General features: G+C 39.9%; 1 protein-coding gene and 1 long non-coding RNA gene across 2 annotated transcripts; one reads left to right on the top strand and one right to left on the bottom strand.

Moving 5' to 3' along the window:
* Nucleotides 1–2,509: 2,509 nt before the first annotated feature.
* Nucleotides 2,510–11,449, bottom strand: rab13 (RAB13, member RAS oncogene family). Its single transcript, XM_017702029.1, has 8 exons — nt 10,824–11,449; nt 9,326–9,386; nt 8,348–8,408; nt 6,706–6,783; nt 6,343–6,432; nt 6,164–6,229; nt 4,986–5,036; nt 2,510–3,666 (listed from the first exon to the last, which is right to left on the bottom strand). The coding sequence occupies exons 1-8, from the start codon at nt 10,945–10,947 to the stop codon at nt 3,592–3,594; spliced, it is 606 nt and encodes a 201-aa protein (XP_017557518.1). The 5' UTR covers nt 10,948–11,449; the 3' UTR covers nt 2,510–3,591.
* Nucleotides 6,357–10,536, top strand: LOC119263078. Its single transcript, XR_005130079.1, has 3 exons — nt 6,357–6,487; nt 6,603–6,642; nt 10,396–10,536. It is a non-coding gene; the product is annotated as an uncharacterized LOC119263078 (long non-coding RNA).
* Nucleotides 11,450–11,478: the final 29 nt, after the last annotated feature.

Below are 11,478 nucleotides of genomic sequence, written 5' to 3'. Positions count from 1 at the left end.
TTTATAATTAGTTGCACATATGTTAATGTATTGCAAATCTACGTAATAAAATACCGTACAAAAGTCAGAGGCCCTTCACTGATTTCCACTCAGAATGGCCATTAAGTACAACATATTCTTTTTTTCAGGAGATGTTTCTAAAACGATTACATAGAAGATAATCATACTGCATAAGAAAGAGGATAGTCAATGGAAAGTGAGCGAAAAAATCGTGACTTTTCAGTAGGAGTTTTTAAAAAAATGTACTAAAAGGTGTAGAAAAAACGAGACCACTTACAGCCACCTGCAAGGCTGGGTAGACCACTGAAACTGTTCCCATCAGATAAACAGAACTGAAAGCTTTCATCTTTGAGAAAATCAAGCTCCACTGTTGCTTCAGATCTGAAAGAAAATCCACAAATGTTTCCGTCCATCTTTCCACTGTATGAAGACAGCTCAAAGCTATGGGTCTGAAACCATGTATAGCTGATACTGTAACCTTTTTATATCGATATCAGTACAATTACCGCAGTTTCAGTTCCAACTCCTTAACAGTTTTTTGATACCTCCTTTTTGATTACAAACCTAAAGTGGGTGTGGCTTAAGCCAGAAGTCAGAGTGTGGTGCCAGAAGTCTGTTCACTGATCGCAAAGGACTGCAGACTAATCAAGAAGCATTGATGTTAAAACATGCATTAAAAATGTAAGTTAGACAGCCAATCAGCAGTCAAGATTCTGAAACAGTTGGTTCACGGATGCTAAGCCCAACAAGTTAGGTACTGAAATGTGGTACTGAATAAGTCAGTACCATAAGCGTACTGAATTTCCATACCAGGCCTAGTCAAGACGCCACTACTGAGTAACTTAAATTCGTGAATCAACAAAAAGCTGCTGGTGTTCTCAGAGCGATGTACTGAGTCACAGAGTCCAGAACTAAACATCACTGAATGTGTTCGGGATTACTTGGATTGTAACAAGCCCAAAATGTAGCAAACGTCTAAGACTGAATTTTGGAGGTTTGGAAAAACATTCCTGCAGATTTCCTGAAAAGACTGGAAGGTGTAACAAAGGTAAAGGGTAGACGCACTAAATGCTGGAAAAATGTGTTATATTTAAATGTTGAGACGTCTTTGTAATTTTCTGTTAAATATGTTTTTTCCTCATGCTCAAAAATAAATAACTTGTACTTAATGGCCATTTTAACTGATGAAGTGTTGTTCTGTTTTTTGCCCAGTACTGTGTATACGTATGTCTACAGTTCATGCATTTGGCTGTGCATAACACACATTGTACATCTTTTATATTTCTTGTAGATTATTCTAATGTATTTGCAGTGTTTTGTCTGTATATACAGTCACTAAGCACTTTATTAGGAACACTGGTTAGAGCATCACTTGGCTCTTAAAAAAGCTTCAGACTCCACAATGTGTGTTCGCTTCCATCTGAACCTTTTTACTCCCTGTGGTTTGGAATCCCCTTAATATGCTACAAGGGCAACTGGAATGCACCTCGAGTCTAACTATTTAGTTTTGGTGAGCCTGTGCTCACTGCAATTTCAGCTTTCTGTTCTTGGCTGGCAGAAGTGGAACCTGATGTGATATTCAGCTGCTGTAGCCCATCCACCACAGAAAGGTTATGTGAGTTAACGTAGCCTTTGTGTCAGCTTGCACCAGTTTGGCCATTCCCTGTTGACCTCTCTCATTAACAAGGCATTTCTTTTTGCAGACCTGCCATTCACTGAATGCTTTTCTTTATTGCCCCATTCTGAGAAAACTAGATACTACTAAAATGCCAAGAGATCAGCAGTTATAGAAATACTTAAATATTCTGAAGTCTGACAGTTAATGTAAACATCATGCACACACCCTTACATGTTTTCTAGGGGTGTAGCGTTTCCAAAAATTCGGAATAATTCTATTCAATACAATATTATATAATATAGCTTGTGTACACTTACAAGGACTGTGCTTTTCCTGCCTGCTCACAATGTTAAGGTAGAGAGGAAGCGATACTTTCAGCGGGAGGGTCTGTTCTTATTGTAGGCTTGCTTAATTTTTTATTATACTTACTGCAATATAATTGGTAAATGTAGCAGTTTATTTGTGCCAGTGTATTGTTTGAGAACTCTGTATTTAAAAAATATGATGTTATACTGTTACACTCCTAGTTTGTTCTATATTTTTACTGGAGTTTATGTTGATACTTGCACCACCACAAATACTTGGAACTGTTTTTGGAAAATAAAGTTTCTGATTCTAAAAATGAAGGATTTGAAACACAAAAGAACAATAAGGAACTAAATATGAAGGACTAAAATGTAAATTGGCAGAACCCTTTCCGGTCCAGATTCAGGCATTATAATTTGAAACACGGATCTGAGGAAGTGCAACTAGTTACTATCTACTTCTTGTCTCTGTATACAGTGATTCATACAGCCTAACGCTGACACAGAGCAGGCCTGTTTCACAGAGGCTCAAGGGTATAATTTGGAGAGATCTAACCACATGCTGACAAAAATAAGATCTGTCAAACTTTGCTCATTTGCTGGTTTATTCAAAGCAGCTTAAAATACATACAGGTTCTGACAGAATGTTTCATATCGTCACTGTCCAATGCAAAACATGCATCTCCATTTTTTCCCCACTTGTCTGTATCATTTGAGCTCAGCAGCTGTCCACACATTGTGTGAAGATTCCATGATGATTGGACAAATAGAAATGCTCCAAAATTGCTTGGAATAAAATCTCTTTCCATCAACTTACATTGAAAGTAAAGAATGTTTTTGCCCTCTCCTGTAAAGTTGCTATTTTGGAGATGCTTGTTTTTCTTCGGACAGAGGCGATATGCTTTCCGACAGGACAGACAGAAAGAGGAGATTCCGATGATGGACAGCAGAGAGTGGTGTGCGAGAGAAGAGGGGGAGACTTGCTTACATTACTTAAAAATAAAAAGGTACAGTTCTTTCTCCCAGAGGCACTTTGGCACTGCTTGATAAACATCCTCATAAACTTTCTATAAGATGATATTCCCATTCTGTATCCAATATTTTCATATCTAATTCCGCACATTCAACACCAAACTTTCCTCACCATCTAATCACCTACCAAGACAGTCCTATTCTTTGTCACCTGTCATCTCTGTCAAATAAGTGTTCTATGAAAATGGCCAATTTTCGTCAAGGAGAATAACCGAAATCAATGATTGACCCAAATCCCTAAACAGTGAATGCCATGCGTGTATACTGGCAACTGCATTTTAACTGAAAGGCTGCAGTTTTTAAAAAAAAGCGTATTGTGTATACTGCCACATGAACTCCAGCTGAAATATAAAAATGTGATGTGTAAACATTTCCTGACTAGCGTTCCACTTAAACCCAACTAAGGAATGTCATACAAAATTTTAAAGTAAAAACTTACTATTTTTTGAAGAGTTCTGTTTTTTACAGATAGTTATTGTATCTTTTGGCATATTAGTCATTTCAGGTATTTTGGCCACTTTCTCACATGTCCTGTGCTTACGTTTTAAATTCCTTTGTGTGTAATACTGCTGTGTCGTACGAGTGTGTGTATGTGTGTGCACGCTAGGTCAGGAGAGTCTCCAGCTGGTGAAGTATCTAAAGCAGAAGACACTTGGAGGCCTTTTTCTCTGTGGTTGGGGTGGTAAGTCTGACCTCACGGCCTGTTGGGCCCTGTAAGAATGAGAATGCATAAACAGGTATTTTTAAAAATGGTCTGTATAATCCAGTCACTGGGTTGTAGTCATTCAAAGTCATTCAGATTTATGCAAATATCACAACTACAGAGAACACAATGCAGACACAGCCCATAGCAGCCTGAATGCGTCTTCTGAGTTTACATATGTGATGTTGATAATGATAAAATAGTAAATATGAAAAAATAAGTTCATTCCTTTTGCCTTACAACCATGACGTTTTTAAAAGTACATTTTGAAAAAATATTGCAAAATTATTGTGCAACGATGTCTTGGACATCTGGCAGCACATACATAACCTATGTGATAACTTTGTGTGAGGTATCTTTTACAGGCATCACACAAAGGAGCATTTCACATCAAACTGCTCTGAGTGACTTTGTTTACATCACTTTTATTTGCAAAAGACTATTGATTATTAATACTGTATGCATCAATTCCTTTAGTATTCTATCTCTGATTTAACTTTGACTTGGAAACTTAAACATTTTGGATCATTTTGGTGAGGTTGAACGATTTAGATTTATCATGGGTTTCATTTTTGATCATGATTTTAAAAATGCTGTTCCATGTTTGCACGTCACTACCGAAATCAAGTTTTAGTCTATAGGCGGAGCTTTATTTTAACCATGCCCCTGCATTTTAGAGCAGCAAGTGAGCCTGCATCCTTGTGTTAAGCAGTTAGATCCCGTTTTGATTTAAAGGTGTCCCAAAGTCTGAAAATCAGTGTGGAACTTTTACTGCAATTATGTAAACTTTGTGCGTTTTAGTAAAAACAGTAAATTTTTCTGTGCATACAACTGCTCAAAGCTGTGTTTGCTAGTCATGTACCGGAGAGCGTTTTTGAGTTGTGCTCAAAATTAGCTACCATTTAGCTAAATTAGCTAACAGTAGTGTTATAATTGCTTTGGTAGTAACTAAACCAAATATTGAATCATTGGTTTCAATACATTAAGCATAATAAAGTCACAGGGTTGCTTGTCAATTCAAAGTACAGAATGAGTTTAGAACTCTGCCTTTGAACTAATTCCGTGGAATCCATATAACAATATTCCATTTTCTTTTTTTACCTTTATTTATGTGCTGACTGTTACATCGCTTTAATGAATAATGATTTAATAATGGATAAATAATAATAATAAAAAAAGGTAAATTCCCTTTTAAATGTATTTCAGTTTGTGCCATGTCCCTTTTCATAGTTCTGAATAAAATCAAGACAATGTTGACACAGAACGTAGTCTGGGTTTACACATGTGGTCAGCAAAACCTCTTTATATACACACACAGGAAACTCACCGGCTTCTTGCTTGATTTCAGCAAAATGTCACGAGCCAGAGCAGCAAAGGACTAGAGAGAGAGAGAGAGAAGAGAATAGTACTGTGGAATTGTGCATGAAAACACTAGTTCTTGAATTGTTTATACTGCGAATGCTGTGTATTGGTCTTTGAGGAGCCGTTTTAGGAGCAACTGTGTTCCAGTTAACTCTAAGGTTATCTCTTAAAGAGTAACTATACCCTCCTATTTTCAGCTCACTCCACCCCGGGCTCCATTTGAAAACTGCTCAAAAGTAGGAGGGGCACTGCAGTGATTTTGGGTTTGGACGTGGGGCTGGGAGGGCGAGCTGGGCTGCTGTGTTTTTATAGTTACCATTAGCTACCAGAAAATATGGAGAGTGACAATCAAACGGCACTTTTGCAACTGAGAGTCTTATGAGGTCGAGTTTGTCTACACAACTATCCTTATCTTTGATTAGGAAAGGTGTTTCTGATCAGGCAGTGCGTCTTAACAGTATAAGCCTTAACAGTATAAGTCAAAAGCCGGGAAATGCAGTGCTAGAAAATGATTAACAATGAGTAGCAGAGGCACCAAACAGTACAACATTCACTAAAACCGTGACAATTCACTTCTGATAATCTGTTCAGCAGGTCCTTATTTGATAAAATCCGAGTCCTGATTTCTTAAATGCACTGAATTCCGGATGAATGAAGTGGATTTCTTTGAACGCTGACTCATTTAGTTTCATTTAGTCTCATGGTCTCAGACTGCATCACTAGTCAGCGAGGGTTTGCTGCAGTGGCCCTAAATCCTTACGTTTTCCAAGCTGTTCATGGCACTTACTGGTGTTACTTCTGATTCAATTCCCCCTCGAATTCACATTCCCCTTCATATATCGAACCCTTGGGCGCCGCACTCACTGAAACAAAATCAACTGCAAACAACACTGGAACTACAGAAAGCGGGAAAAAAGTTTGAAAAGGTCAGTAACAGTGGCCATTTAACGTAAACCTTTCCTGCACCTATTCGCTTTCCGTAGTTCCAGTGTTGTTTGCCGTTGATGTCTGTTCAGTCTGTAGTTACTCTTTAATAGAATAGCTTGACTATATGGAGACCAGAAGCCACTGATTTGTGATTTTTGAGATAAACATCTCAAATGTATGTAGAATATTCTAATGTGTGTGCATGCACTTTCCTACCTCTTCAACATTGATGCTTGACTTTGCACTTGTTTCAAAGAATCTGATCCCATGGTCCTTTGCGAGCTTTCACAAAAAGAAGAGTTTGAGCACAGGATGTTAAAAACATGACGTCACTGTACGCCGTTTTTTAACAGCACATTGTGGATAACTTCACTGCACAGCCAAGTTTGACTCACCTTCTCACCCATCTCCTTTGACACCTTTCTCTTTGCTTCTATGTCACACTTGTTGCCCAGCAACATCCGGCTCACTCCAGCCGAGGCATTCTGCAAGAAGAGGGACAGAAAGACGTGCTTGGTTCCCCAGTACCTCAGAAGTGAGGTAGGTTCAAACAATCAGGTGCTATGTGTTCACACTGTCAGCCTTGAGTTCCTCTGCCATCCTAATGAGAAGCGAAACTACTCTCACAACAATAAAGCGTGATTGTATTTTACAGGTGGAATCTACAGTCACTGTGACACAACCAGTCAACTCTGGTATGTTTTCTGGCATTGCTGCAGATTTATTGTACCCCATAACAACATATTATCCTGTCTTACCTCTTTGATACTCTTCATCCAGTTTTGTATATTCTCAAAGGACTTCTCATCAGTGATGTCATACACAAGGATGATGCCCTGGAACAGATATTCTGATAAGGGTGTCTGTTTACTGTAAAGTTAAACCATATCTGTGTCTGAGTTTAGCATGTACAGGATGATGAACTAAAACAGCAGTCAACTACCAGGGCTAGAGGTTCCCCAGCCTGGGGCATGAAGCTCCCCTGGTGGATCCTGGATAAATTTGTTTCTGTGTTTTACAGACTATAATTTAGATGGCAATTTTTATATTGACAACATAATGATACTCTGTATATCCATTTAATGTTGCATATTATTATTATTATTATTATTATTATTATTATACCAATAATAGTTTAAATAAAGCAATAACATCCAACATTTGGTAAGATATAACACAAATCTGGTGTGGTTGTAACATGCATACAGACTCATCTCCAGCAAGCTAAGCTAACAATTTCTATAGCTAGCATGTAATGGTAATGCTAGCTAGTTAGAAACTGTAGTGTCAACTTTGGGTCTTTATGATGAAACTGCTCTCTCCACACACCCCCTCCTCTTCCCAAACTATAGATCAGCTGATCCTAACTGGACTTTAAATCCCAGGAATGCAGATGAATTTCCAGATTTAATTCAGCCATACAGTAAATGTGCCCAGATTAGATTTGGCCAAATCATTTGTTTAGGAGAGAAAATAAGGGGGGGGGTGGGTTTAATCCCACAAACGAAATTCCACCTCTGCATTTAACCCATCCGTGAAGTGAAACACCACATACACACTAGTGAATACACACACACTAGGGGGCAGTGAGCACACTTGCCCGGAGCGGTGGGCAGCCCTATCCACAGCGCCTGGGGAGCAGTTGGGGGTTAGGTGTCTTGCTCAAGGACACCTCAGTCATAGACTGTCAGCACTGGGGATTGAACCGGCAACCTTCCGGTCACAGGGCCAGTTCCCTAACCTCCAGCCCACGACTGCCCAACAAGTAACCCTACATTACAAAAATATACAGTTACATATGATATGATGCATGTATATAGTATTGGACGTAAATGTCCATTTGTGTAGCATATATATGCCTATGCAAAAAATGGCAAGCCCAAAATGGCAAAACATTAAGTTTTCAAAGGTGTTAACAACAAATCATTTGCCAGTAAATTTGCAAGAATTAAAATAATATATAATGATACGATAAGTTAGTATGGGAGAGCTTTTCTCTTTGGTTTCTTTAAATGTAGACATGTAAACATTGTAAACATGCAGTCTTTTTCAGAAAGATAAGTTAATATAGTTCCACTCAGCACTGACGGCTTCAAACAGTTAAAAACCACTGCCAAGTTAGTTCGGGCTTAGTGTGAGATCCATTCTCTAAAGGGTTTACATCTGGACCAGGCCAAAATTATCAATAAACGGCATTAGTATTTTGGGCTTGGACCGCTTTTTTGGTGTGGGAGTGTACAGATAAATGTATGTTTTTAAAGATTTGCAGTATTAAGAACATAAATGTGCCATGTTCACAAACATATTAACTGTACAGCTTATAAAAACTCCGGTTTGTCTTGATTTGCAAGAACATTATTTAAATAGTAGGCCTGGAAAGGTTTCACGCATGTGTGTTACCATAGCTCCTCTGTAGTAAGCAGTGGTGATGGTCTTAAACCTCTCCTGTCCTGCTGTGTCCCTGGGAAACAGAACAGTTGAAAAGTTATAAACATGGAGCTACTCAGAAAGCATTGCATCATAAGGAGTCATTTGGCCTACGTTTCAGCTCCTTCAGTGATTAGGTGTGACAAATAGACTCTGTACTTCCGTGTGACCGGCTCACAGGATACAGATGACTTTATGGAGGTTGGCTCCAGGCCTGCTAACGTCCTGACAGTCAACCCCCCACGCTCCTGCCTTTTGGTGCTATGCTGATGCATATCTTTGCCTTTCCAGCTCAAAAAAGAAGATATTAAGGAATCAAATTACAAAAACATGTAGAAATGCTTCCAGATGCATTCCACCATTGCTGTCCTGTGTACAGCTGATTAATTCAGAGCAGACTGGTAAAATCTGGCCCTGCAAAACCATCATAGCATGGAGTCCAAACCACCATAGCATGGAGTCTGTGTTGCTTCTGATAAAATGTCTTAGTGCTACTTTAATTTAGAGAATTTGCATTTTATAAATCTTTCTATGTGCCAAAGCTGCACATACACATTGCTACAGCAGTTCTTAGTACTGCTCTGAACCATAAACTCAGGCCAACTCTACCTATTACTGCTAAAGTACACCTGAAAGTAACCACAATCTTTTTTTTAATTAGTTCTTGGTTATATTAAACATGATTCATATTTAAAAGGCAAAATTCTTGTTTCTCTGTAATATGTTCATATGTAAATACAAAGCCTTTTCCCTGCATCTAAAACATCTTCATGTTTTCCCCCTTTCACCACCCTCACCTATCGCTAAGGAAACGCTCAGCTAATCAAAGGCGCCTCCCTGATACTGAGTTTTACTCAGAAATGTGTCATGGTACAGAAGGAAACTGTGTCTCACACTGACTAGTCAGCATTAGGATATAAGTGCACACTGAGATAAACAGGTTCACTTTACCAGACTTGCAGTTTGACTTTCTTCCCATCCACCTCGATGGTCTTCACTTTGAAGTCAATTCCTATTTGGAAAGGAGGAGAGCAGGAGAATGAGAGAGATGGAGAGGGCTTAGCAGGAAGGAAGGCTGTGCTGTGGATTAAAAGCAAAGTAGCAGAGCTTGGCAGAGCGTCTACAGCACAAGTAAAAATTAATTAGCAGGCCTACACCAAGAAGTGGGTTTGGATGCCTTTACTAGGATAGTACAGATGTTCTGACAAATTCAGTTTTCTACAAAGCCTCTAAAAGGAAGTGGTGCATTTTTGTTCAGCAACTTTTTTTGAACTATAACAGTTTAAATAAAGTAATAGCGTTCAGCGTTGTCATTGGTAGGATATGACAGCAAATCAGGAGCGGATGTAACTCCAAAACTCACATAAAAATGTTGCTTAATTCTACATGGTCGGTATAGTTGAGTGAGTAACACTTCTGCCTGCCATGTTTTAGACTGGGGTGTGAGCCCCGTTGTCCTTGGGCAAGACACCTAATGCTACATTTGCCTACCTGTTGCAAGTTGCTTTTGATTTGTTTAGTTACTATTAGGTGTGCACCAGACACTTTCAGGTGAGCGCCACATACTTAGTGCTTACCTGTATAAAAATGCTCATATTCTAAGTCGCTTTGGCTAAGGGTGTCTGCCAAATTCCATAAAGGTAATAACAACTGCTACAGCTTGCAATACGCTAAAAAAAAAAAAAAACACCATTTGTTGGGTCAATATTAGGTGTGCACCATATCTGGTGCTTAAAAATGCTCATATTCTAATTTGCTTTGGATAAGAATGTCTGCCAAGTTACATAAAGATAAGAGCGCCTGCTACAGTGTGAAATACACTTCTGAACAAAAAATACATCAATTGTTGAGTCACTATCAGGTGTGCACCACATACTATCATGCACTCTGCTGACATATTCAAGTGAGCAGATGATCATATATGGCACTTGCCTCACAGTATCTGATTTTCACCTTTAAAAGAACCCACCATATCCTTTTAGAGGCTCACTGGACTTAATTTACTCATCTTTTTTTCCAAGGATGCTTCCTGTGGGACGGGAAGCAAATGAGAAAGCACTAAAGAGGATAGGAAAGGAGGGGTCTTTGAAGATTTGACTGAATGCACTGAATGCCAGAGAGGGCAGCCACCATCTGATGCAGAGACAGAGAGATTACAATAGAGATAAGTGAGTTGGGGGTGGGGGAGCTGGAGCTGGGGAAAGTGAAGGGAAAAAATGAGAAGGGGATTTAATAAGAGGAGCAGAGGAGAACCAAAACAATAGCGAGGCAAGAATGATTCGCAGGCTGGAACGAAACAACTGGGGACTAGTGCTGACATGAAGAGTGAACTGGATAGGAGAGCAGCAGCACCACTAGACTTGTTTTACCAGATAAGATCTTGGGAGCCGCAACAAAACGCCGTGCAGGCAGTTTACAGGCTGAGGGGCAGAATCGCTGCTAGACTTACCAATAGTGGATATGTAGGTGGAGTTGAAATTATCCTCTGCGAAACGTATGATCAGGCACGTTTTGCCAACTCCACTGTCTCCAATAAGTAGTAACTTGAAGAGGAAGTCGTATTTCTTTGCCATAGTTCTTTTTGGCTGATGTTTTCTAGACTTCTGGGTCAAATTTCTCTTCTCCGCTCAGCACTTCAGCGCTTCAGCTCCCCAAACAGGCAGGCACTCAAAACTTTGCACGTCCGAAGCGGGTCGCTTTACCGTCCATTTAGGGCTGCTTTTCTGCCAGCGTCGGTTCCGATTCTCCTCGCTGCCCCGGTTCGTGAGAAGGAAGGAAAAAAACTTTGCGTGAACGAAAGAGGGGGGGAAAGACGGGACTGGGGGGTCAGCGCCTGTTCAGCGGGCTCCGTCTGCGAACCACTTTCTTTTAGTTTCTGCTGGGCTTCCTCGTCATCTCGGCAGCGAGTTACGCGAGTTTTTCTCCTCCTCCTTCTTCACTGAAGGGCATATTCATCCGTACGGCGAACGGTTTCTCCCAAAAACTTCCCCTCGAGTTCCCGAAGACTTACGTAGAGAGGGAGAGGCTGCAGCAGCCGCTCCATTAGAGGGAGTGGAAGGCTGAGACTGAGCAGTAAAAGAATGCACCGGTAGGGGGCGACATTT

This window comes from Pygocentrus nattereri, chromosome 3 (genome assembly GCF_015220715.1).
Source record: "Pygocentrus nattereri isolate fPygNat1 chromosome 3, fPygNat1.pri, whole genome shotgun sequence".
Taxonomy (NCBI): Eukaryota; Metazoa; Chordata; class Actinopteri; order Characiformes; family Serrasalmidae; genus Pygocentrus; species Pygocentrus nattereri.
The sequence above is the reverse complement of the archived record's forward strand: the minus strand, read 5'-3'. Positions and strand labels throughout refer to the sequence as shown.